The sequence below is a fragment of the Phyllopteryx taeniolatus genome, chromosome 5, assembly GCF_024500385.1.
Source record: "Phyllopteryx taeniolatus isolate TA_2022b chromosome 5, UOR_Ptae_1.2, whole genome shotgun sequence".
NCBI lineage: Eukaryota > Metazoa > Chordata > Actinopteri > Syngnathiformes > Syngnathidae > Phyllopteryx > Phyllopteryx taeniolatus.
In genome coordinates, this window is record NC_084506.1 from 33,345,462 (window position 1) to 33,372,924 (window position 27,463).

The 27,463-nt window shown below is 49.1% G+C and overlaps 1 protein-coding gene across 4 annotated transcripts in view; it reads right to left on the reverse strand.

Moving 5' to 3' along the window:
- LOC133478729 (zinc finger C3H1 domain-containing protein) overlaps positions 1-25,217 on the reverse strand; it is a 39,564-nt gene extending 14,347 nt beyond the window's left edge. For 2 of the 4 annotated variants that reach the window (XM_061775151.1, XM_061775154.1), the window contains exons 1-21: positions 24,624-25,217; positions 20,053-20,502; positions 19,827-19,981; positions 17,611-17,893; positions 15,660-15,847; positions 15,437-15,563; positions 13,813-13,880; positions 13,555-13,722; positions 9,381-9,542; positions 7,749-7,999; positions 7,015-7,119; positions 6,768-6,942; positions 6,581-6,709; positions 5,391-5,993; positions 4,688-4,809; positions 3,362-3,493; positions 3,176-3,297; positions 2,613-2,714; positions 2,418-2,540; positions 1,581-1,746; positions 1,310-1,496 (exon numbers count right to left, since the gene is read on the reverse strand). In XM_061775151.1, coding sequence (XP_061631135.1) covers positions 1,310-1,496; positions 1,581-1,746; positions 2,418-2,540; positions 2,613-2,714; positions 3,176-3,297; positions 3,362-3,493; positions 4,688-4,809; positions 5,391-5,993; positions 6,581-6,709; positions 6,768-6,942; positions 7,015-7,119; positions 7,749-7,999; positions 9,381-9,542; positions 13,555-13,722; positions 13,813-13,880; positions 15,437-15,563; positions 15,660-15,847; positions 17,611-17,893; positions 19,827-19,981; positions 20,053-20,502; positions 24,624-25,107 — 4,302 coding nt within the window. In that variant the 5' untranslated portion in view covers positions 25,108-25,217. The remainder of the gene's footprint in view (positions 1-1,309; positions 1,497-1,580; positions 1,747-2,417; positions 2,541-2,612; positions 2,715-3,175; positions 3,298-3,361; positions 3,494-4,687; positions 4,810-5,390; positions 5,994-6,580; positions 6,710-6,767; positions 6,943-7,014; positions 7,120-7,748; positions 8,000-9,380; positions 9,543-13,554; positions 13,723-13,812; positions 13,881-15,436; positions 15,564-15,659; positions 15,848-17,610; positions 17,894-19,826; positions 19,982-20,052; positions 20,503-24,623) is intronic. The other 2 variants (XM_061775152.1, XM_061775153.1) reach the window with 2 other exon arrangements.
- Between the last annotated feature and the right edge of the window lie 2,246 nt (positions 25,218-27,463).

Here is a 27,463-nt window from a genome sequence, read left to right on the forward strand (position 1 = left end):
TGTTATGGACCCAAAAGCCAGCATCTGTGATGGTATGGGGCTGTGTTAGTGCCAAGGGCATGGGTAACTTGCACATCTGTGAAGGCCCAATTAATGCTGAAAGGTACATACAGGTTTTGGAGAAACATATGCTGCCATCCAAGCAAAGTATTTTTCATTTCAGCAAGACATTCTGCACGTGTTACAACAGCGTGGCTTCGTGCGGGTACTCTACTGGCGTGCCTGCAGTCCAGGCCTGTCTCCCATTGAAAATGTGTGGCGCATTATGAAGCGTAAAATACGACAACGGAGACCCCGGACTGTTGAACCATTTGCACAATTGACATTGTCCCAGATTATTGCACTACTAGTCACTTTAAAATGCATACATGCCTTGAAGTCTCTGCGCCATTTGCACAATGGTGACTGCACCAGACTATTGTTCTTTTAGTCATTTCAAACTGCTGTAATTGCTCGAGGACAATTTTGCACAATTGTCAAAAAATAAATAACATAAAAGAAAGTGTACCGGCGTTACACATTACTGGTAACCTTTTATTGCTCTGTGACTGTTTTTATGTCTCAAAAGTATTCTCTGTCAATTTACTCTATTGTTGAATTCCTTGTGTTTTTGACATACTTGGCAAATAAAGATGATTCTGATCAGAATCATCTTTCTCATCAAAAAAACACACAAGGAATTTGTCTCCGGTAGTTGGAGCCGCTCGACTGCGACAACAGACGGTCGATTGACAGAGAACACTTTGGAGACAGAAAGACATTGACAAAAAAAACAAAAACAAAAACAGTCACTGAGCAGTAAAGGGTTGCTAGTTGTCTGGTAATGCCGGTACAATTGATTTGATTTTTTTGGACAATTGTGCAAAAAGATGCAGCGTCCTCTAGCACTAAGAGCAGTTGGAATGACTAATCTCCCAATAGTCCGGTGCAATGACCATTGTGCAAAGGGCGGCGAGACTTCAAGGAGCGGATGCGGTTTAAAGTGACGAGTGGTGCGATCATCTGGGACCATGTCGATTGTGGCCGATCGCCGCGGAAGCAAAACGCAGCCAAACAGTTACATATCGAACCACGTCAAACCATCGCTGCCACGCTATAATCGACCCGATTCATCGGTCTGTTGAAAACGCACATTTTCAAATGTAAACAGGCAAGTCTTGTCAAGTCATGTCGTTCGAGTCTCACGAACACCAAGTCAAAGTCAAGCAGAGTCTTTCCGAAGTCTTAGCAAAGAACCGGCGAATTCATATTTTAGCCTTCAATCTGCAAATCTGACCGCAGTGCGTCAGCCGCTCACACGCGTACTCACGTTCCACCAGACGCGGCGGTGCGGCGCGTGCTCCACGGCCATCTGACACATCTCCTGCACTTCGTCGCGGCGTCCGCGGCGGGAGAAAAGCGTCAGGTAGTGAGTCCACACTTCGGGGTGGTCGCAGTTGTGCTCCAGCGCGCGAGACAGTGTGTTCAGGGCCGCCTCCAAACACTCGGTCGGCGGCCTGCAAAAGGAAACAGACGAGGACGGTGCCGTCGGACGGGAGCGGCAGCCCGAGAGCGAGCGCGCGAGGCGGACGGCGGCGTACTTGTCGTTTTGGCGGAGGTATCTGAAGGCCAGCTTGATCCACAGCTGCGTGTCTCCGGGGTTGTCCGACACGCCGCTCTCCAGCTTGCAGATGTCGTCCGTGTCGCTGACAAAGTAACGCTTGTCCTCAGACGTCACGCACGCGTCTAACCGGCTCACGCGCACATCTGCAAGCACACGCGGTAGCCTTTTAGACAGACTCCTTAAACCTTTGATAGCGCTTGTTTTTGGCTTGGAGTTTCACATGTGGAAACTGCATTTGCTGTTAAGCAAACATGAAGACCAGCGCGCTGTCTATGGTAGAAAAGCAAACCATTCCTATATATGCAACGACCATTCAAAATGCCGTGTTGTACGATCTTGAAAATGAATTTTCCGGGTACCGAGCGAGCTCCCGCCGGCCGGCCGGCCGCTGCCGACCTTGCAGTATAATTTCCGATCTAACCTGAGCATATTTATAATTTCCTCAGCACTTTCGGCATAAAGGCAAGCATGGAGAGTCTGCGGGATCAACGAGTGCAGTGATGAAGTCAAAAGCCTGCGAAATAACCTCTCACCCTTTCCCTCTCTTTGTATTAGAATATTGTGCGTCATTGGCCAGGGCAATCCGCTCCTTTGACAATTGCGCCACGTCGGTTCCCTATAGGAACCCCAGGGGTCACAGTTTTTCCATCCCGGCATGTTGCTAAATGTGCAGCGAGGATGGTTTTGCCTTTGCTCAGTTCAGTAGCGCCGCGCGGCCCTCGAAATCAGAGCCGCTCGCTGGAACCCGCACGCCGCGCAGCGCCACCGAACGCAAGCGTGCGACGTGACGCGATCGGTCGGCGAGGGGACCAACCAGACGTTCCGCATGGCCGCCGCTCTCCTGACGCGTCCTCCTCGCTGTCCCAGTCGGCGCTGCGCTCGCTCTGCGCAGATGGCCTCCATTTCCTTTTGCCCTTCCAGGTGGTGAAGGGCGGCACTGCACACAAAGGGAGCACTCGTGTCAGCGCCACGCTCCGACTGCCGACGGGCGGGGCCTCGGCTCGCTCACCGTGACGACGGCTCTCGTTGACTTTGCTGACCAGGAAGACGGCGGTCTGGTCTGCCGCTATCCCGCCTTTGTGCGGACCCAACAGCTTGCTCACGTACTTTTCTGCAATATGACACAAAAACGCTCACAACGGAGCCCCAGACGTGGCATCAGGGAGGAAAAAAACGACTTGGTGTTGAGCACGATTGCCTCCCAGTGGGCTATTGTAAAAAAATGTAAAACAATGGAAAAATGTTTCTTAGCGGCAATTAAGTCACGAGCTGCTGTGTTGAAAAAATGCCACAAGAGGGGTGGAAAAAGGGGCTAAATATAAGTCGTCAACAGTGACTGCTTTTGTGAACGAGCGCCTCTCTGTTTGTAGCCAGGGTCGTGTCAGCTAGCAATGACGGAATTCAATGAAGCGCATCTCTATTACAAAGCTCATGACTAATTAGTTTGACTCAAAAAATAAGAAGTCCGAGGGTACTTAATTCGGGTGTGGATTATGAGCGGGTCCTTGGAAAAACGTTAGCAAACATCTGGTGGAAGCGTGGAAGCCGACGTGCGCGTGAAGGCCCGCCCACCTGCGGCGGCGCCGACTTGGCTGTCGGAGCTGCTGTCCGAGCAGCCGATCAGAGACAAGTTGTACGAGAGCACATCCTGGAAGAGGAGATTTCCTGCCAGCGTGCAGCTCCTGACATGCTGCCTATAGGGGAAGAGGAGGAAGCGTCATCATCGTCGTCACCGTAGAAACGCGGTCTCCGCCTCACCATGCGCAGTCGTCGTCGTTGCAGGTTCCCGTCAGGTCAAAGCGACAGAAGCAGCGTCGGGGCTGGATGACGTTGCTGTAGGTGGCCGAGCTCAGGGATAACTTCTCCTTGGTCCGGTAGTACGGACTGAACCTGACGCCGGGACAACGCGGGTCAGAAGCGGACGCGACATTGGCGTACACGTCTGCTGAACAAACGCTCTCCGATTGCTTTTTGCTCAGCAGGGCGCTCCGGTGCGCAGCAACAAGGCTCAAATTAAGCGGTCTTTCATCGCACGTTGCGCCTCCAAAAACATTGCAAAGCAAAACTGTTGTAGCACAGAGACACGCAGGGGTGTACGCGACACAATGTGCTTACGTCACTGATGCGTGGAAAGTACAATGGGGACGCAGAGGTATTTGGTTGAAGATGCGACGCCGAATCGAGAAGAGAAAAAAAAAAAAAAAAGCGTGGAAGCGTTTCGGCGTGAAATTCAAGGCGAGCACCCGTTCGGTGTCACACGGATTCTCTTCGCCGAAGGTACCGTGCCGTGCGACCCGAGAGACGAAGGTCAAATTGACATAGCGCAAATCAGCGAGATTAACGTTCGTCTACTTTAGTAGCAGAACGTTAGCCCTGCGCTCGGAGCGTCTCTGATAATTGGGAGTACTGTCAAATGTGTGGCTTTGTTTATTACGAAGCTGACAAGTACAGGGCGCTTTTCCCGAGTGTGGTCACCGTGTGATCTGTAAGTGGTCAAACTTTGAGAGGAGTCGGTGAAAAACGTGGCAAATGTGGCCGGAGAGGAGTAAGAGTCCTAAGTGAATCGTGCACCCAAGCAGGAGGAGGGGTTTGGTCAAATATTCCAAAACAAAGACTATTTGTCTTACTCCTAGTCAGCTGGTCTCAACTCATAAATGCACAGCCATGAACCAACCGATTGTATTGTGTATTGTCACAAAATGCTAAAATGCTAGTTGCTTATGTGAAGATGCACAAAGGCTGTTAATGCTTTTTTGGGGGAATACCTTATCTTTTATGCACAATGCGAATTTAAGAAATGAAAACTGTGGATTATACTGTATACAAACAAAAACCAATTTGTTGTCTCTTATTACGTGAAAGGTCTTATTCTCTCTTTTGTATTCATAATTTCTACTTAGCTAAGGAAAAATCCAAATACTCAATACTCGAGTACTCAAATATTGTATTGTCATATTGTTATTGTTTAATAAAAGCCTTACTTCGGGTCCCTGTGCGATTAAGAATTAGAAAGTTGCTCCTCAAATGAAGAAATGATTCGTATTTTGAGCCTTAAGTCAAGTTGTCAACGAGGTTGTTGTTCACCTGTAAGACCTGAAGACCAACAGAGGACTGCGGTAAGGGCTTAAAGGAACCAGCCTGCTGGGCCAGCACACGCTTGTACTTGCATCCGCGTCCGCTGTGAGCACCTGCACCTGCACCTGCACCTGCACAGCCAAGAGTGATCAAATCAGAGGGGTCACACGTGCGGCCCGCGGGCCAGAACCGGCCCGCCAAGGCGCCTGATCCTGATCCGCCCCGCGGGCACGGTTTTGCCCAAGTTTTAGTTCATTTCTATGTGACATGCACGAAGCTGATAGAAAGAAAAAAGATTGGTGTGGCGGGGCACGCCTCCAATCAATTTGCAGTAAGAGAGTGAGACTTTTGTGCGACGCAATGCCAATATATAGATCATATGTATCGTTTGTTCAATAATTTCAGGTGCTGTTCAAAATGAGTTTGTCAAGTTAACTGGGACTTGGGTTTATCAAAGCCCGTATAAACATGGTCAGGTGACGTCAGCCAAACAAATCATGCCAGTGATTTGCTGTGGTGGCCACCCCCCGACAAGGAAATGTTTTTGTTTGAATCAGATAAGGCCACGGATATGCTGGTCCGGCTCACTTGAGACCAAATTGGGTTGGATGTGGCCCGCGAACTCAAATGAGTTTGACGCCCCTGGATGAAATGAAAGTGAACAGAAGGGAACGCCGCGTTTGCTTGAAAGCGGGGCCCGTGGCGAGCGTACCTTGGTGCTTTTGGGCGCGTCCGCATCTCCCTCCGCTTTGAGCGACTCCCCCAGCACGGCCAGCTCTCCCAGGACCAGCTCTCCCAGCCCGGGCCGCCGTCGGTGCCGGCGTCTCAGCGCTTCCAAATCTGCGGGTCCGTCCTTAGAGCTCTCGACGGGCTTGGCGGCGCCGCGGCCTACGGCGGCGGGGGCGGAGCTCGGCTGCTCCAGGTTGGGTTTGGTGGCGTCGGAGCGGCGCCAAGGGCGAGCGGACGCCGCGTAGGGGGTGCCGGTCCTCTCCGAGGCTTCCGTCTCGGGGCGCTCCGCCTCGGGATCGTCCGCCTCCGGGCCATCCTCGCTGTCCAGCACGAGGACGTCCTGGGTGAGGTCGTGCAGGGAGGGCTGAGGCGGTCCCGGGGAAGCCGAAAGGCAAACTTTAGGGTCGGGAAGCGCGGCGGGTTTGGGCCGCCGCTCGCTCGGCGTCACTTTGTTGCGCAGGGCCTGGGCCTCCTTCAGCTGCTGGATCTTCAGAGCGTATTCGGACTCCAGTTGCTGCAGACGCTGCTTCTGAGCCATCAGTGCCGCAAAGTGATTGGCGGCATCCACCCGCTGAAGCTTCCTGGCCTGAGATGGCACAAAACAGAATCGTTCGCTCATTCCCAGCTTCTTAATCACTGTATAGGGATTTCCGCAGGGAGTAAAAATATAAAGGCAACACTTTTTTCATGTGCTGAACTCAAAGATCGAAGACTTTCTATGTACACAAAGGCCTATTTGTCAAATATTGTTGACAAATCTGTATCTCCAATTGCGGGCAGCCTGAGGCTCGGGACACATATGAAGATCATCAGGCTCTTTTTGCCCTGATTTGGCAAGACGGACTTCATGTGTGGGCTCTGTCACTGATAAATAATCTTGGAAGTTTTCAAGAATCCTTGTGTGTGTGTGTGTGTGTGTGTGTACCAGGCCTCTGGCACACCTGTGCGATAATCATGCTGTCGAAATAGATGGATGATCTCGGCAAAGGAGAAGTGCTCACGAACATACATCTAGACTAATTGGTGAACAATATTTGCGAGAAATAGGCCATTTGCGTACATAGACAAACATCCAAAGTCACAGTTTTCAAGGTGGATTGAAAAGTTGCATCCATGTCAAAGAGAGGACACGGGAGCACGCAGCCGCACGGCGCGGCCATCTCCGGCGCTCACCGGCTTGTGGACGGCTCCGGCTTTGCGTTTGGGTTCTCTTCCCGTAGCCTTCTGAGTCCAGAGTAGCTCCTGCTCCAAGCGGGCCGCCAGCGTCTTCTTGATGGACACGCGGTGCTCCACGCGCCGCACCTGAGCACACGCGTGAAGGTCAGAGGGCGGGAGCAGAAGCGGCACGGTAGGCGCTCACCTGCTCCTGAATCTTCTTGAGCAGCGTCTTGTTGACCTGCACGATCTTCTCGGTGGCCTGCGTCTGTTCCCTCAGCCTGGCCGCCTTGGACTCGGCCGCCTTGAGCGACTCGGACTTCTTGAGCTGCTGCTGCAGGAGGTTCTTCAGCAGCGCCTCGTCTCGCAGGAGCAACTCTCTGAGAGGAGCCGGCCGGGCGGGGAAGGTTACGTGGGCGCTCGCTGCGCGGAGCTACCTATCGTCTCCTCACCTTTGCTTCAGTAGCTTGCGCTCGGCTTCACTCGCCGGCGACGGGGCGGCGGGATCGGCGGCCGCCGAGCGAGCGCCGGGATGGGACGCCTTCTGCTTCTCTCTGCTGCGACGCGACACGACACGACAAAATGTTAAGTCGCGCCGCAAAATGCTAACATGAAGCCCGGAGCGCTGGCGAACAAAGGACTACTCAGGGCCACAAATAACGGCATTCTTATCACACGAGCGATACGATTTGACCGGAGCGCAGACGACAATTTGATGCGACATTATCGAGGAAGAAGCCGATCGCCCCGGCCGCCGTGACTCCATTTCTTGAGCGGAAAGGGCGAGAAGAAAGTCGAGCCTGTTCAAGGAGCGCGCACTTGTGCGTCCAATTCAGCCGCAGAAAGATGCGTTTTAGCCACAGGTGCGTGCGAATGTGTCGCGCTACGGTTTCAAGGTAGAATGTGATCACCCACCCACCCGTTTTTCAAATGTGGGAGATAAAACCCCTTGACCACGCGGGACAACATGTAAAGCGCGCGCTGAAAGGCCACAGCCCGGATTCAAGACTTCGCTCGGTACCCGCAAACCTCATTTTCGGTGCCAGTTAACCGGACATTTTCATTGGCCGTACGGCCTGTGCTGCGGCGACGTCATTGACTTGCGATCCCGAGCTGTAACGGCGGCCCGACTCAAGTTGCGGCCGCCTCGAGGTACGACAATTGTCAGCAGCGAGCGGCTTCATACCTGGCCAGCTCCTCCCTGAGGAAGCGGTACTCTGCCTTCTTGGCCTCGGACAAAGCTTCGGGCGTCCGCACCGGATTGTTCTCCTTCTCCGACGCGCCTTTGGACTTGGTGGCGATGACCTCGGCCGTCCTCCGGGCTTCCTTGATCATGAACTCCAGGCCGCCGAACATCCCCTGCGCCGCGGCGTCCAAGTCAGAATCGCTGTCGTCCGACTCGTTCAGACACACCACCACGGACTTGTGACGTGGCAGCTGCGCACACACGCAAACGCACGACAGACCATCACCATCATCCAGCGGTAAGCAACAAAGTGCTAACACACCCTTACGGTTCTTCAGTAGATTTGAGGAGATCAGCACTTGAGTGGAATTTGCACTTTTTACAAGTTTCCTACACATTGGAGATTTCCAAATTCTTCTTGAGAGAAAAATTCAAATACCGTTCAACCGAACTCACGGTTTTGCTCCCGCTACCTTGTTTTAGCATGCGCCGAATAATACGGGGCACCTTAGGTATGGCTGAAGGACAGAAATTGACCCCGTAATTGAGACTGCGCCTTATGGTGCGGAAAATACGCTCATTTGTGACATTTGATTCAATAGATGACATAATATTCCTACGTGACGGTTGGTGCCAGCTGTCGGGCCGCCGACGCTGTACTCTCTGTTGGTCTTCGTTGACTGGACGGCGCCATCAAATTGTCGCAGGGTTTCAACGGTGAAGTGTTCACTTCGTATTTGTCCGTTTTTGCGCCATAAAGAGTCTTGGCGTTTCAATCGCCTCGTGTCTTGTTTCCATCGCATTCAAATCAAGCTTTATTGACAGAGCGCTTATCATAGAATTATATTCAATAGTTGAAATCAATCCCCTCCGACCACTCGTGCACCCCCACACACGCGCGCCGAGTTCATCCTTCTCATCTCGGAGTTGATTGAAATCTTACGGAGTACACTTTTTGTGCCACTTCTTCCTTTTCCTTCAATTCTTTTGCAGCCTCCCAGTCACCAAAAGTGTTGTCATCACCAAATCAAGTCAATGATTGACTCACTCGGTGTTGTTTGTTCTCCCGAGTACGTCACGTTTACTCATCAGAAAATCGGACCGCGTCAGGTTGCCACGTTCGCTCGTCTCATCGAACGGCGAAGGCCGCCGCGCGCTCATTTGAAACAATTGAACGATGTTTTAACAGGAAGTACTTGAGATGTTCTGAGGGTGGAGATTATCAGCGAATAATGATGGAACTTTCTGAGCCAATCAGAATCGAGTAAAATACCGCGTGCTCTCACACAAACAGACAAACGGATCGATCGATATTTTTTTCCCAGCTATGCATAATTGGAATCATGAATATTATTCCACACATCAGTTTCCATTTTCATACTTGTCCAGACGTGGAAATGTACAAAATCAAATTCCATACTGTCCCATACTTGCGTAGGAACAGTGTTTTTCCTTTCAGCCCCTGCGTTTGAAAAAATCTCTCTCCTTTCTATCCAAATTTGGCCTGTTAGGTTTTTTTTCCACGTCTTGATACTTTTACGTTTTACCCAACTTCATTGGAATTGCGGTTTGTACCGAAGCACGACATGTGAGTACTTTTGCCACGCCTGTCTCTCCTCCTCCTCCTCATACCACCAGTGGTGCTCTGGAAGCTCCTCCTCGCGTGAACTTGTCTCCGCGCACCACCGTCATGGTGTTCAGGCTGACAGCGCTCAGGTTTCCTCGGGCGGGCTGCTCGACGCCTGCGGGGGGAGCCCCGCTCGGGGAGGGGGGACCGCTCCAGAACTGCTCCTGCTGACAAGCGAGCACGATGTCATTGATATGCCGTGACCGGCCGCCATGGGGGGCAGCTTCAGTTGATTCGCCGGCGATTTCATTTAAGAGAAACATTTCATCTGGACGGGATTAAAACTCAAAATGGTGTATTTCAAACCCGGATATGTGATCCCGATCCAACTCAAATGGGGATAGGGATTCAGTAATCCGATCCGACCCCGAATCCTGATCAAATGCTGTTCTCGGGTATCTCAAAATTCCAAGGTGGTTAGGGTTAGGATATTTTTGACGCTAAAGATCGGGATTATCTGGATCCTACTGGAAAAGAGGATCAAACAAGGTTTCGAGAGAGATCATAGGACACCCAACACATACAACCCTGACCATCAGGCCGGAAGGCCGGAAGGCCGTTATTCAATTTGAATTTCTTACTTTTTTTCTGGAAAACAAAACAAAATCAAATCTGGACCCACCGTCCCAGATCATAATCAACGAAATATATACCATGTACTATTACATACATATCGGCCTACTGACTCAATTCCCAGTTGTACAATTTAACTCCAAATGATTTCACTAAATTCTATTATTACGGTAACCTTGAACACCCCCACCCTGGACAGGTGGCTACATCAGTGATTCTCAAACTGCGGTACACTGAAAAAAAGTGCGTCATTTTCAGATGCAGATGATTCAAATGTGGCAAACCGATGCAATTGTCCCCCTTTTCCGCAAAACTAATCTATTATTGTGTGTTAGTTGAACACGTTATAATCATGTGCAACCAATGTACAGTCCCCTCCAAAGGTTTTAGAACATCAAGGTCAATTCCTTTGTTGTTGTTGTGTACTGAAGACATTTGGGTTTCAGATCAAAAGATGAATATGAGACACAAGTTCAGAAGTCCAGCTTTCATTTCGTGGTATTTCCAGCTGGGTGCGTTGTGCAACTCGGGACAGAGCAGCTTTCGTTTGACGCCACCCACTTTGCAAGTGAGCAAAGGCATTGGAACATGTGACTGATGGGTGTCTCTCGTTGCTCTGGTGTTGCCTTTTAGATCGATTGCTTAAACATTAGATCGTGCTTGTTTTTAGCTTTGGGTATCACCTGTGAAAACTGCATTTGCTGTTAAGCAAACGTGAAGACCAGAGAGCTGTCTATGGGAGAAAAGCAAAGCATTTGGAAGCTGAGAGAAGAGGGAACATCCAACAGAGCGATTGCTCGACCATTGGGCATAGCCAATACAACAATTTGGAACGTCTTGAAAAAGAAAGAAACTACTGGCGTACTGAGCGACGGACACGGAACAGGTCGCCCAAGCGGTTGATGACAGAAACAGCTCGTGAGAGCTGCGAAGAAACACCCGAAGACAACAGTCAGCGGCATCACTGCCAACCTCCGCAGGGCAGGGGTGAAGGTATCGCAAGCCACTGTTCCAAGAAGACTTTCAGAGAAGAAATATACAGGCCGTACCACGAGATGCAAACCGCTCATCGGCAAAAACAATCGGAAGGCCAGATTGGATTTTTGCAAAGTAGTACAGAGCCACAAGGTTTTATGGACTGATGAGACCGAGATGAAACTCGAGCAAAGTGATGGAAAGGCCAAAGTATGAAGAAAGAAAGGATCTGCTTACGATCCAAAACACGCAAGCTCATCTGTGAAGGTCATGTCACGGCCCGGGCTCGCACGGGTGCTTCTGGAACGGCCTCGCTCGTCTTTATTGACGATGTCGCTCACGATGGTAGCAGCAGAATGAATTCTGAAGTCGACAAAACCATTTTGTCCGGCAATTTACAGAAAAATGCATCCAAACTCATCGGGAGACGCTTCAATGACCCAAAACAACAAAGGACTTCATTAGGGGGGAAAAGTGGAAGGTCTGTGACTGGCCAAGTCAATCACCGGACCTTAACCCAATAGAGCGTGCATTATACCTCCTGAAGAGGAGACTGAAGGGAGAAACCCCCACAAACGAACTGAAAGAGGCCTGGAAAAGCATTGCAACAGTCTGGAGAAGTCAATGGGTCGCAGGCTTTATGCAGTTATTGCAAGTAAGGGTTATGCCACCAAATATGAAATGTTATTCAAGCAGCCATCCATTATCCCAACCGCTTATCCTCACTCGGGTTGCGGGTGCGCTGGAGCCTATCTCAGCTATCTTGGGGCGAGAGGCGGAGTGCACCCTGATCACCAGCCAATCGTAGGGCACATATAAACAAACAACTATTCACACTCACGTTCACACCTACGGGCAATTTAGAGTCTTCGATTAACTTGGCACGCATGTTTTTGGGATGTGGGAGGAAACCGGAGTACACGGCGAAAAGCCACGCAGGCACGGGGAGAACATGGATTTCAACCCGGGTCCTCAGAACTCTGAGGCAGATATGCTAACCGGTCATCCACCGTGCCACCTAAATGTTATTCACTTGAAGTTAATTTAATAATGTCAAAATTCAAAGGACTTTCTTCGAGTTCCCTCTAGTGGTACACGAGAAAATTGCTGCCAAGGTACAGTCTAGTTGTATTTAGAATTTGAATTTTGTCTTGAAACACTTTTTTTTTTATTAACATTTATTTAGGTACAATTTTGAACTTTCATGTGCAATACATTTTAACGTAATCATTATTTAAGGACAGTTTTGTATTTTCCTACAATTAAGCGTTAAAGTGTCTTACAATATTAAATGCACTGTTTTTAGGAATAAAACCCATCTCATTTTTTGGGGGGAACATTTAAGCCTACTACGCTACTGTATTTTGGGGGAAAGCATCCTCTGTTATTTATGGAAAAATTCAGTCCTGCTCAGCATTATTCACACCTTAATTTTTTGCATAACCTGTATAATATTTTCAAAACATACATGGAAATGTACCAAAAATATATCATCAGGATATTTTAATTGGTCTAAAGAAATTTAACAAAGAAAACGTTTTGTTTCCCCCCCCCCCCCAACTTAAGATATTGTAATTTCAAAAGGAAAAAAAAACCCAAGTGAAAACAGCATGTGCAGGAATCTTGGCAGCCCTCCCGAATAGTTTAGCAGCGACGACAGCTTCCAAACGGTTCTTTTCTCCATCTCGAAGCTTTGCGGACTTCTCGGGTGCTATTTTCTCCCAACTCTCCCTTCACAACTTCTTCAAGCTCTTCAACATTTTGCAAGGTTGACAAATTGACAGCTCCCGCCAAAGATTTTCAATTGGCTTGAGATCAGGACTCATTGTCTATTTTCTCCTTTTGAACATTCCTGTGCGCTTTGGGTCCTTGTCTTGCTGGAGGACCCATGATCTGCGCCATAAACCAAGTTTTCGTCCACTGGGAAAGACATTAGGCTCTAAAATCTCTCGATGATTTTCTGATTTCATGATACCTGCGATCCAGATCAGCCCAATAGCATAACGGATCCTTCACCGTGCTTGACTGTTGGCAGGGAGTTCTTTTCCTTCGAGGTTTCATTGCGCCGTTCTGTCAACGTACCGTTTGTGTGCTTTGACAAAAAGCTCTGTTTTTGTATCAAACGCAAGTTCTCTAGAGAAAAATGTTTCTTCAGGAGATATTCCACATTTCGTACGTCAACTTCACGGGTGCCAATAATGGTGAGCAGATCTGTATTCACTCATTTTGTGCACTGCCCAATATTAAAGTATTGCTTTGGTGCCATCTTAGTGCCCAGGAACTATGTTGACGTGAGTTGAGGAGATTGATGTGTGGCATCTCTAAGCAATTCTAACCCTTTTGGCAGGGGTGCCACTGACTGGCAGATTATGCAACATAACTTAAAGATTTGGGTTAAATGGACTTCATTGGCTTTCGGCTGCCATTTTGGAACCATCTTAACAGCGATATCATTCAGACTCCGGCACGGCGAATGTTTTCAAAGCCGTATAGCTCAATTGTCCGTGAATCAATGCTCGGGCTCAGGACCGCATGACGGCCCACCTCAATCTCCCGCGGCTGTTCTGTCATCACGTATGTGCTGTTTGGTTGAAATGCTCAAAGAATAAAAAGAAAGTAAAGCAAAGCAACCTCTGCGGTCCCCAGCCGCTTGTTGGCCATGGACATGAGACAGGTCTCCCTGAGCAGCATCTCCTCCTCCTCTTCCTCATCAGCAAACGGAGGCTTGGGAGGGGGCGCCGGATTGCTGGTCAGAGGGGGGAGGGGGGGCGGCGGGGGAGGGGCGCAGGCGGCGAAGGGCTGCGACGAGACGACAAAAGTTGCCAAACATCCGACGCCGCTTCCTGTTACCCGACCGTCGCCGACTGCGAGAGGAAGAAGCGTACGTACCTTCACGTAAAGCGGCGGCAGAGGGAAAGACGCCGCCGCCGAGTCTTCTGCTGGGAAAGGAGGACGTGCTGACCAACAGACACAAGCACGGAAAATCAATTCCACAGCTGCAGCAGAGTCACGCTTTCACGCTTTGCTGTAACGCGTTTAAAACAAAAACACACAAACTGCCGGGCTTACGAACAATTTGGACATACAGTGGGGCAAAAAAGCCACCTGTTGGGCAAACTCTCCCACTTCAAAAGTTGAGAGAGGCCTGTCATTTTCATCATAGGTATACCTCACCTGTGAAAGACAAAATGAGAACGACAACAAAAAAAGAACATTCCAGAAAATCCCTGTCTTATTTTTAAGGAATTTATTTGCAAATTATGGCTATGGATGGAATTTATAGCACAATATTCCTGGTCCTGGAGTGGCCTAGCCAGTCTCCAGATCTCAACCCCATAGAAACTCTTTGAGGGATTTGGAAGTCCGCGTTGCCCAGCGGCAGCCCCAAAACATCACTGTGCATGAAGGAAGCAGCCAAAATAGCAGCAACAGTGTGTGAAAATCTGAAAGAAAATGTTGGACATCTGTCATTGCCAACAAAGAGATGAACTTTTATTATTGAGCAAATACTTCTTTCCACCATAATTTGCTCATAAATGATTGAAAATGAGACTGTGATTTTTTTTTCTCATCTTGAGGTATACCCATGATGAAAATGACAGGCCTCTCTCATCTTTTGAAGTGGGAGAACTTGCACAATTGGTGGCTGACTACATTGTTCCCCCCCCCCCCCCCCACTGTACACTTGCGCGTGACCTCAAATTTAGTTCCCAATGCTTGCGCAAGTGCTACTCCGGCAAATCCATGCCAGGCCCCAGCGCTTGACAGAGCAGGCGCCAAGAAGTATGCTGTACAAAAATGTCCAAATAACGACATGCACGCAATTCACGATAGTTTCTTGTACGAAAACTCGTCTGTGTATGAACAATTTGTTCTGGCTTTCCATTTGGGATGTCCTGAGCAAGCGTGCGTCACGTGCGGAAATCGAGACCTCGGTCGCATTTTGCAATCCGATACCGGTATTTCGGACCCTGGTACATATATCCATGTACAGCTACGTACATAAACATACAGTATGCACGTATATTCAGCCATTTTCACACTCACATTCACACCTACGGGCAATTTAGAGTCTTCAATTAACCTCGTACGCATGTTTTTGGGATGTGGGAGGAAACCGGAGTACCTGGAGAAAAGCCACGCAGGCTCAGGGAGAACATGCAAACTCCACACAGGCGGGGACGGGATATGAACACCGGTCCTCAGAACTGTGATCGGGACATCCCTACTTTCAATAGTGGCCGCCAACTTCATAATCTCAAAAAGCTGGAATGAGGACTTGACATGCAGTTACTGCAATCATTCACTCCTTCGCTTACTCCCTAATCACTCCAAAGGGATTTGTCGTGGACATTTTAGGGAACAGTCTTGCCGCTCTATATCAAAATCCTCATTTAAGTCTCAGACCCAGCACTTGACAGACACTCGTTTTTAGAACATTTTGTAACGTTGCTATTTCAAATGTGCGGTGGAAGTGGTTTCGCCAGTGGTTGAGAAGCGTCAGGTGACCCACCTGGGGAACCGGGTTCACTGTCCGTGTCCATGGCAACCTCGTCGTAGTTGTCGTACTGGTAGAGGTTTCCTGTGGCATCTGGGCCCGTCCTACCGGTGGAGGACTTTCTCAGTTCTCCACCCCTGACCTGAAGGACAAAGACAAGGTCGAAAGAGGGCGGGCGGGACGGGGCGGGGCGGGGCGCGGCGCGGCGTCGGGGTTACGGTCGAGGCCAGGGCGGTACCTTGGCGCAGCCGTGCGTCTTGCCGCCCACCAGCTTCATGAAGCGCTTGTACTGCTCGTCCTGGTTGGATAGATCGCGGATCTTGCGGATTTCGTCCTCTCGTTTATGCCATTCGTCTTCCTCCTGCTTCCGCTGAAGCTTAGATGTGCGCAGCTGTTGTTTCCGCAACGCTTGTTTGCTCGCCGAGGCTGCGCAGAAGGGGTGCGTACGGTCAAGCGTCGCCATGTTCAGCGCACACAGACGGCTTTTTTTGGGAACAGTGACTGTTTTGTGTGGGTTTTTCTATCCATTTTCTACCGCTTATCCGAGGTCGGGTCACGGGGGCAGTAGCCTTAGAAGGGACGCCCAGACTTCCCTCTCCCCAGCCACTTCCTCCAGCTCTTCCGAGGGGATCCCGAGGCGTTCCCGGGCCAGCCGAGAGACAATAGTCTCTCCGGCGTGTCCTGGGTCGCCCCGGGGTCTCCTCCCGGTGGGACGTGCCCGAAAACACCTCACCGGGGAGGCGTCCGGGAGGCATCCCAATCAGATGCCCCGGCCACCTCATCTGGCTCCTCTCGATGTGGAGGAGCAGCGGCTCTACTCTGAGATCCTCCCGGGTGACCGAGCTTCTTACCCTTCTTACCCGGACAGCCTGCGGAGGAAACTCATTTGGGCCGCTCGTATCCGGGATCTCGTTCTTTGGGTCACGACCCACAGCTCGTGACCGTAGGTGAGGGGAGGAACGGAGATCCACCGGTAAATCGAGAGCTTCGCCTTTCGGTTTAGCTCCTTCTTTACCACAACGGACCGATACAAAGTCCGCATCACTGCAGACCCCGCACCGATCCGTTGTAAGTTCTTATATAGACAGGGGTGTGGCTTTCCTAATCAAGTCCAATCAGTATCATCAAACACAGCTGGACTCCAAGGAAGGTGTAGAACCATCTCAAGGATGACCGGAAGAAATGGACAGCACCCGAGTTCAATATACGAGTGTCACAGCAAAGGCTCTGAATACTTACGGCTGTGTGAGATTTCCGTTTTTCTTTTTAAATAAATCTGCAAAAATTTCAACAATTCTGTCAATATGAGGTGCTGCTGTGTGTTAATGAGGGAAAAGAACTTCAATGATTTCAGCAAATGGCTGCAATATAACAAAGAGTGAAACATTTAAGGGGGTCTGAATACTTTGCGTCCCCACTGTGTATGTTATAGTAACACTACATCACAAATAAGTCATGCTGGCAACGTAAGAAGCCGGACAACATTCTCGCTGACTATCACAACTACCTGGGATGGAACGGTTCACAAAATCCACGGTTCGGTTTTGTGGTCGCGGTTTTCGGTTCGGTACAATCAATGATATCTTGTACAGTTCGGTTAAAAGTGAAAGTATATTCACAGCATTATTATGGTGGTCAACTAACAGCCGGCCTCCGGCGGCGGGTTTCGTGAGAGGACGGAACGTCTCGCTATGGAGCGTCCGAGCCAAGGAACCAGAGATCCTGCGTTGGAGAGACAAAGACGTAGAAGTACCATGGTAAGCTGACTGCTTCTCCCGGGTCTATACGTCTTCTCTCCAACACAAGCTCTCTGGCGATCCGCCCCGCTGCTATAGGACCGGTCCTTCTGCACCGCTGGAACGCCACGACGCAGACGACCTGTCCGCCCTGCCGTCTCGGCTAACTTGCTACTGTGCTGTGGCATGACACTGTTGCCTCATTAGTCAAGCATGTTATGAAGTAAACAGAACCCAAACGATTCAACCGAACCCTTTGCACGTTTTTCAAAGACCTTTCAATCCCTAACAACTACACGCTTTCATAATCACGCCATTATGAATGAATTTGCTCGACATTTTATGCTTGCAAAGATTCTTGTGAACATCTCCCCTGCAATAAAGGGTTTGGGTTTGCACGGGAAAGCCAACAGGCGGCATGAGGACGAGTGTCTGGCACAACCTTCTTCTCACCTGGGCCCGTGCTCTTCTTGCCTCTGCTTCTGTCCGGAGGAGTTCTGGCTGCGGTCCTGGGAGCGGGTTTAGGTCGCTCTCTGGGCCCGGGCTTGGCCTTGTCTCGCTCTCTGTCTTGAGGTTTGGACCGGGGTCTGGTCCTGCGGTCGGCGGGCCTCGGCCTGCCCGCCGCCGGTTCTCTGCTCCTCTTCATCACCTGCTGCTCCTTCTGCTGCCACTTTCTGCTGGCCGACTGCAGGGCGAGCAGCCGCAGGTGGAGCTCCGACAGGTCCTCCTCCTCCACCTGCAGCCACAACAATCGATCACAGGCAACAAACACAGGTAGTGTACTTCACTTGAGTATTTCTATAGTTTTCTCCCCACTTCATACTTTTACCTCGCTACATTTGAAAAGGGGTATCTGTGTCTTTGTCGAAATAGGCTCATTACTTTTTTCAACTTGCGCAAATGACAACACGATGTAAAAAAAGATGCACGAGGTGTGTCGGGAAAAAAATTACTTAAGAGGAAAAAGTACACGTTGAAATAATTACTCAAGTACTGAGTAAATAGTGCGTACCTTCGGATTTTTTCAACCACAGCATGAACATCAATAAAATAAAAATAAAATAAAATGTGAATGTGAATGTGCGCGCGCGTGTGTGTATGCACAGCCAAAACTACAACACCTCCAATTTACTGCACAGTGTATTCTCAAGTTATAAGTGGGCTGCAATATGCACGTTTGGGCAGACAGCGCCAGATAAATACAATACATGTTTTTGTTTGTTTTGAATTTGTAGTTTCGCACACGAAATAGGTGATAAATAAGCAATAATTGCTCAATAAAAGTAGCGAGCGTCATTTAGATCATTGTAACAAAGTAAAAGTACCGTTACTTCTCAACAGCAGAAGAGGCGGAAGTGTTTTTTTCTGGTCTTGTCAACTCCTGTGACTGGTCCCGAGCCCACAGGCGGAACCTCAGGCCGATGCGCTCGCATATTAGTCCGCCGCGGAGTAATATTCAGAAATTACGTGTGTGTGTGTGGATGCTGGATGTGTGGAATGGATCTAGCAGCCAGCGTTCAAGAAGTACGAAACAGCCTATGGCGACAGAAACGGCGCCGTGGTCAAGTCTTCTGGAAGCTCCTCCTGTCCACGGGGAGCCTGTCTCACCTCTTGTCGAAAAGCCGCACAACACTCTTGGTTTCTCAGCTTCTTTGTCTTCTGAACCTTCCTCCCCACCACCAGAGTCCTCTTACACACCACCATCTTATGCTGTCTCGCCACATTCTCCCCTACCACTACCTTACAGTCAGTAACCCCCCTTAGTTGACATCATCTGCACAGGATGTAAGTTCTGCTCTTTGTTAACAAATAGAGGCTTTATATTCAAACCACACTCATTTGTTCCCTGAATCCAACCCCCCTTGTATGCTGACATGAAGTTAAAATTTTGCTGCTGCACGCTACTTTCAGTACAGCATTTATGAGAAGTCACAAAACAGTACATGTAAACAAATGCATGCCTTTTGTTATGCTTTGCTTTTATCTGAACATGCATATGTTTCCATTAAGTCTTCAAAAATTCTATCAAAGAAATGACCTGTTTGGTCAGCCACTGCTTGCTGCAGACTAACGTCAGATTCACAGTCAATTTATATTTTGCAGATATAAAAGAGTCACGCCAATTACGTTAGACGACACACAGTACCAGAACATTGAATCCACTCCTGAGAGACTTGTTATATCTTCGAGCCGTACATGACAGTCAACCATCATGTCCTGCTTTCTCCAGTGAAGGAATATTGCTGGAATAAGACCTATTCTGCCCCATTCAGCTCTGGAACTATGACTCCACGCTTCTTTCCTTTCCTTGGAAAGAAACCTGCCTCAGTGAGTCTTCTCTCAAACAAGAACCAGCTGGAGATCCTACATTATCCCTCATTATTCTTGTTTATATTATTTGACTCGAGTTGATTTCTCTCTGTGTCATGTTCCCATCCTTTGTCTTGTCTCGTCTCGAACCATCCGTCTCGATTTTGTGTTTATGAAACGCTTTGTAACTGCATGTTTTCAAAAGTCCAACACAATTAAAACCTTACTTACGGAGGTAGTCTTTTTTTACACAAATGTCTGTACTTCTACTTAAGTACAGAGTGCGAGTACTTGTGCCACCTGAACTCACATTTGAGGCTGAGGGACTCCAAAAATGGCCGCCCAAAACGCCATCTTACCTCATCGAGACAGATGAAGACGTCCTCGCTGGAGGCGGACGACTCTCTGCCGGGCGTTTTGCCGTCATCCTTTCCTTCCTCGCCGCAACAAACACACGCCTTCGCAACCTCCTCCGCCTTCTTTGCCGCCGCGGGATCTGCGTCCGCCTGCGTCGCTGCTCGGACAAAACAGGAAGTCAGCGACGCTTCGACTAGGGCTGTCGAAACGAGTCAGTCGCTCACTCACCCGCTTCCTCGTGCTGCTGCCGTTCCTCCTCGGCGCTCGTGTCCAGACTGGCCGGCGTGAACAGTGTGATGCGCAGCGGTTTGATGTTAAACGCCTGGAAACTTTTCTTGTTCTCTGCCGGAAGCTGGGCGGACACTTGGGGAAGCGGGATGGCTTGCGCGGGACGCTTTTTCGTCCCCTGAACCTTGGCCTTTGCCCCTTGAAGCTTGGCCGCCGCACCTTGAACCCTGACATCTGACCTCTGGACCTTGGCCTCCGCCCCTTGAACCTTGACCTCCGACCCCTGGACCTCGGCTTCCAGCGCCATGCTCTCCTCCTTGCGGATGCACTCCAGCTCTAGCTGGATCTGCTTGTACTTGGACAGCAGATCCTCGAAGGACTCGGCACCACCGCCGCACTTGGCCAGACTAGTTGGCGCTCTTCTCGCCAGACTCCTTCCGAGCGGCTTCTCTGTTATCAAGAGTCAAGGAGGGGCACTGTTCTTCAGGTCGCCTATTTGGTCAGGTACGTTCTGATGACAACTGGTCGGCCATTAAACTAATTGACAAATGCTGAGAACATTTCCCTTGCAGGATTGATAAAGGCCAACTTTCTACCCATCTCGTAAATGAGCTCCCACTTTTATAGCCCGCTTCTACCTTCAAATGGTTATATAGCGCTTTATCTACACCACCACAGTGCCCAAAGCGCTTTGCAAAGCCTCACATTCACCCACTCACACGCATTCGTGAACCAATGGGCGACTGCTGCCTTGCAAGGCGCTGCCAGGTACACTGGGAGCAAATTAGGGTTGTGTCTTGCCCAAGGACACTTTGACATGCGGACAGTCAGAGCCGGGATTTGAACCTGTGACCGAACCCGCCCTACCAACTGTGCCACAGCCGCCCGAGGTACTCAAAGCGCACTGACCTCATTCACCTACTGTTGATGCAGCACCAGGCGCACCTCTGGGTTCAGTATCTTACTCAAGAACATTTTGAAATGCGGCTTCTGAGGAAGCACGGCCTGCCACGGGAGCTGTTGAGGCAGTTCTACACAGCGGTCATCGAATCGGTCCTGTGTTCCTCCACCATAGTCTGGTTTGGTGCTGCCACAAAAAAGGACAAACTCCAACTACAAAGGACAATCAAAACTGCTGAAAAAAATTGTTGTAACTCCATACCCAGCCTTGAGGACTTGCACGCTGCCAGAACTACGACAAGAACGTGCAAAACCCTCTTCACCTCTTCCAGCTCGTTCTCTCAGGTAAGCCCTATCGATCAATGCAAACTAAAACAAGCGGACATTCGAACATCTTCACGCTTAAATTCAATTCCATGCTGCCAATTTTGTCTTGAGATTGTTGTCACACCTCTGTCAGGCCAATGATACATTATTCGTGCACTCACTGTAGCAATCTCGCCACTCTGCACTATTTGCATATCTGTTGTTGACCAATACTGCCCACTCGTGCTTGTGAATTATCTGCACCATTTGCACAATTGACACTGTTACAGATTATCGCAGTACTAGTCACTTTAAACTGCTTACATTTCTGCAAGTCTCTGAGCCATTTGCACAATGGTCACTGTACCAGACAATTGCTCTAGTAGTCATTTAAAACTGCTCGAAATTGCTAGGACTCTGCGTCATTAGCACAATTCTTCTTCTTTTCCTTTGGGCTTGTCCCTTTAGCGAGCGCGTCATCCTTTTCCATGTCAGCCTATCTCCTGCATCCTCCTCTCGAGAACCAACTGCCCTCATGTCTTCCCTCACGACATCCATCCACCTTCTCTTTGGTCTTCCTCTAGCTCTCTTGCCTGGCAGCTCCATCCTCATCATCCTTCTACCAATATATTCTCTCTCTCGCCTCTGGACGTGACCAAACCATCGAACTCTGTTCTCTCTAACCTCTTGCCGTCCCTCTGATGAGCTCATTTCTAATTTGATCCAACCTGGTCACTCAGAGCCAACCTCCACATCTTCATTTCCGCCACCTCCAGCTCTGCTTCCTGTCGTCTCTTCAGTGCCACTGTCTCTAATCCGTCCATCATGGCTGGCCTCACCCCTGTTTTATAAACTTGGCCCTTCAGCCTAGCAGAGACTCTTGTGTCACGTAACACACCTGCTGCCACCTTCCTCCACCCGTTCCAACCTGCTTGGACCCGTTTCTTCACTTCCTGACCACACTCCCCATTGCTCTGGACGGTTGACCCCAAGTATCTAAAGTCTTCCACCCTTGCTCTCTCTTCTCCCTGTAGCCTCACTCTTCCCCCACCACCCCTCTCATTCATGCACATATATTCTGTCTTACTTCGGCTAATCTTCATTCCTCATACTGTTGCTCGCAAATACTCATTCTGTCCTGGTTCTAGACTCCACTACTCTTTCCCATAACTTCATTGTGTGGCTCATTAACTTTATTCCTCTATAGTTGCCACAGCTCTGCACATCACCCTTGTTCTTAAAAATGGGCACCAGCACACCTTTCCTCCATTCCTCAGGCATCTTCTCACGCGCTAGAATTCTATTGAACAAGCTGGTCAAACCCTCCACAGCCACCTCTCCTAGATGCTTCCATACCTCCACAGGAATGTCATCAGCACCAACTGCCTTTCCATTTTTCATCCTCTTTAATGCCTTTCTAACTTCCCCCTTACTAATCATTGTCACTTCCTGGTCCACCACACTTGCCTCTTCTACTCTCCCTTCTGTCTCATTTTCCTCATTCATCAACTCCTCAAAGTATTCTCTCCATCTAGCTAGCACACTGCTGGCCCCAGTCAACATAGTTCCATCTCTATCCTTAATCACCCTAACCTGCTGCACATCCTTCCCATCTCTATCCCTCTGTCTGGCCAGCCTGTAATAATCCTTTTCTCCTTCTTTAGTGTCCAACCTGCCATACATGTCATCATATGCCTCTTGTTTGGCCTTTGCCACCTCTACCTTTGCCCTGTGTCGCATCTCAATGTATTCCTTTCGCCTCTCCTCGGTCCTCTCAGTGACCCACTTCTTCTTAGCTAACCTTTTTCCTTGCATGATTTCCTGTACTGTGAGGTTCATTACCAAGTCTCCTTCTCTCCTTTCCTGCCAGAAGACACACCAAGTACTCTCCTGCCAGCCTCTCTGATCACCTTGGCTGCAGTGGTCCAGTCTTCTGGAAGCTACTCCTGTCTCACCTCTTCCCAAAAAGCTGCACAACACTCGTCCTGTCTCAGCTTCCACCACATGCTTCTCTGCTCTGCCTTTGTCTTCCTAATCTTCCTCCCCACCACCAGAGTCATCATACACACCACCATCCTATGCTGTCTAGCCACACTCCCCTACCACTACCTTAGAGTCGGTAACCTCCTTCAGATGACATCATCTGCACAAGATGTAATCCACCTGCTCTTGTAGGTCACCCTATGTTCGTGCCTCTTCTGGAAAAAAGTGTTCACTCCAGCCATTTGCATCCTTGTTGCAAAGTCTGCCACCATCTGTCCCTCCAAGTTCCTTTCCTGGATGCCGTACTTACCCATCACCCCTATTACCTTCACCAACATGTCCATTACAATCTGCAGCAATCACGACTCTCTCTCTGTCTGGGACGCTCAGAACTACTTCGTCGAGCTCCTTCCAGAATTTCTCTTTCACCTCTAGGTCACATCCTACCTGTAGGGCACAGCCACTAATCACATTATACATAACACCCTAAATTTCAAGTTTCAGCCTCATCGCTCGATCGGATACTCTTTTCACCTCCAAGACATTCTTAGCTAACTCTTCATTTAAAATAACCCCGACTCCATGTCTTTGTAGAATTGACAATAAAAGTACCTGTTACCTTGTGTAGCTCATTGCGGGCTCCTCAGAGGGCAAGACGTGCACAGCAGAACAGCAGTTGTCAATAAACCTTAACTTCAGTTGTGTCAAGAAGTTCAAGTGTATTGCCGCACATGTGGAGAAAGCAAATGCTGTTCCCACCCTGTACTGACAGTACAAAAAACTGAATTGAATCTGAATTGTTATTTTTCACTTTAAAAGTATAATTTGTATTTATAATTTATTGAGATTATTGCTCATGGTTTTCAAATAATTGTTTTTTATTGAATCTATTCAAATGTAGAATATGCTAATGTTTCAATTAAGCAGTGGTAATGTTGCAATTTCATTTATCTTTGTTGTGGTATTATTTTTTTAGGATTTCTGAACAGGATTTTATTTTGTTTATTTAATTCTAGTCCATTCTTATTTTTAAAGTTACTTTATGTAAGCCATCAGTTTTTCCTCATATCCTACTGTGGCCGATTAATGTTCTCTGTTTGAGTAATATCACTTTTGTAACATAAATAAATAAATAAAAGAACAATTAGAACAATTTGGTTTTATGCAGACATGGCTAAAACATTGGCACCCCGACTGTACCCACCACCAGTAGACTAGTCTATCTGTCAACAATTTGTCGCTCTCTAACGGTCTATCAGATCGACGTATGGGCAAACGTGAACGTGTGAGGAAAATGGCAGATGGTTTCTCCTGTTTTTGTTGTGTGTGTTAGGGTGTCAGTGGAGCTGTAAGTAGAAAAACTTGCCACGAGCGAAGGATACGTTTCCTGCCGGGAGACTCGTTCCGGCTGTTACTGTTCTCTCCAGGCCCATACCGACCCATGGGGCGTCTGGGGCCGGCCCAGCCTCCCCGGTTCCAGGCCCCTCGTCCTCCGTTTGGTACGGTTCGGTGTCTGAACCTCCCCAGAGCGCCGTGGCTCCGCTCCCAAAAGCTGGGCCTCGGACCGGGCCCCCCGCACAGAGGAGCGAGCCCCGGCGGCGGCGCCGACGGCGGAGGACAGGGAGCGTGAGGTCGGTCCGGCCCGCTCGGCCCGCACTGGGGTCCGTGGACGTCGTAGGCCATCATGTGGCGAAAGTTCGCCTGAGGGTGGGCCATGTAGGGCGGCCTCGGACCCCGCAGAGGCCTGCTGCTGTTCCCCTCCCCCCGCCGGGCGGCAGAGGTCTCCTCGCCGTCATCGTCGCAAATCTCCCCGTCTTCCAGCTCGACGTCGTCCGTCTGGACCTGAGCCGCCGACTCTACATTCATGTTCGCGCGAACAGGGAAAGTGGCGAGTACACGATGATTGTGCTCGTCTGGCGAACGCCACTGTGCCACTTCCGGTCAAGTGCTGCTAGTGCGAGCCGAGTGAGTTTCGTTTGGTAGGTCCCGTCCCGTTGAATATCGCGAGAGCCGCTCTCTCAACGTCTTCTTTTCTTTTGGGGCTTGTGGGCTTGTTATCACACGCGCATATGTACATGGATATGAATCAATCAATTAATATGTAGTTAAATGTGCGTCTGCATACATTGTATTTCGAACGTTTTGGACAAATATACACTGAATACTCAAAACTACAGTACTGAGGGGTTTCCGGTAGATGGCGGTACTGCAAGCAGCTTCCGTTCGACTCTCTGGCCGTCTTCGGATTCTCCAAACTCCTAACCTTTGTATGCCACCTTTCCTCAACCTTTGTTGGAATTCGTCGCGGGGGTCAAGCAGACACGAAAAGGTGCTTTCTATAGGGAAGCTGTTTTGCTTGGCATGCTCTCTCACTGTGTTCCGGTCTTCCGCCAGCAATTATTCTAGACAAGAGACAAAACGTAATTCAGTAAACAATAACATTTTAGCTAATACCCAAGCAAGAAAGAGAGCAACGCAAAAACACGGAGACCAGACAAACACCCTTTTACCTGTAAACAATGAAACACGCCGAAACAAACAAACAAACAAAAGATTATCTGCTGCGTCTTTGTGTTTCCTCTTCATCCACCGTGTTTGAAGGTTGCAGAAGGACCACATACTGTATTTGTCCAAAAGTTGAAGTTGTATTTGGACATCGGACAAGTCGAACGCGAGATAGCTTTCGGGGAGGTCGCCATCCTGTTTTCCGACTTGGTAAATGGTAAACCCTAACCCTAACTCTCGGGAGTATGCTGCTTTCCATTTACCTCGCTCTACTTCCTCATAATCCTATTACTTTATAGAGGATCAATATAGTGCTAGATTAATATTTAAAAAAAAATCATATATACACATCGTTATTCCTATATATCCTCCTGTGACCCAGCCTATTCATTTGGTTTTGGTTTAAAACTTTTGACTCATTTGAATTACCCTACTAAGTCCTGGTGTGGGCGGCACGGTGGGCGACTGGTTAGAGCGTCTGCCTCACAGTTCTGAGGACCCGGGTTCAATCCCCGGCCCCGGAGTTTGCATGTTCTCCCCGTGCCTGCGTGGCTTTTCTCCGGCACTCCGGTTTCCTCCCACATTCTAAAAACATGCATGAATTGGAGACTCTAAATTGCCCGTAGGTGTGAATGTGAGTGCGAATGGTTGGTTGTTTGTTTGTATGTGCCCTGGAAACCAGTTCAGGGTGTACCCCGCCTCCTGCCCGATGATAGATGGGATAGGCTCCAGCACTTTTTTTCTGGTTCAGAAAATGGATGGATGGATGGATGGATGGATGGAAGTCCTGGTGTGCGCAGTAGAGGACATCCTGGCCTTTCCAATGATATCTCATGTGTTTGGGTGGGTTCGAAGTAACTGTGCTTTCTTCCTGAGACAAAATGGAGAATTCAGCAAAACTCAAAGGCCAGGAAAAGAGAAAAGGAAAGTTAAAGAAGGAGCTAAGCCGAAAGGCGAAGCTCTCGATTTACCGTCTGATCTACGTTCCTACCCTCACCTATGGTCACGAGTTGTGGGTCGTGACCGAAAGAACAACATCCCGGATACAAGCGGCCGAAATGAGTTTCCTCCGCAGGGTGTCCGGGCTCTCCCTTATCTCCCTTAGAGATAGGGTGAGAAGCTCGGTCATCCGGGAGGGGCTCAGAGTAGACCCGCTGCTCCTTCACATGAGGTGGCTGGGGCATCTGATTCGGATGCCTTTCGGACGCCTCCCCGGTGAGGTGTTCCGGGCACGCCCCACCAGGAGGAGACCCCGGGGACGACCCAGGACACGCCTGAGAGACTACGTCTTTCGGCTGGCCTGGGAACGCCTCGGGAACCCCCGAAAGAGCTGGATGAAGTGGCTGGGGAGAGGGAAGTCTGGGCATCCCTGCTAAAATTACTGCCCCCGTAACCCGACCTCGGATAAGCAGTAGAAAATGGATGGATAGGTGGATGGATATATATATATATATATATAAATATATATATATATATATATATATATATATTATATATTACAATATAATATATGTATATAATATATATAATGTATATATATATATATATTACAATATAATATATATATATTATATATATATTACAATATTATATATATATATATATATATTACAATATAATATATATTATATATATATCCGAGTTGGAAATCCGACCAGACGTCGTCCCATTTTAAATTTCCGACTCGGAAATCGGAAATTCCGACTTCCGAGTTCAA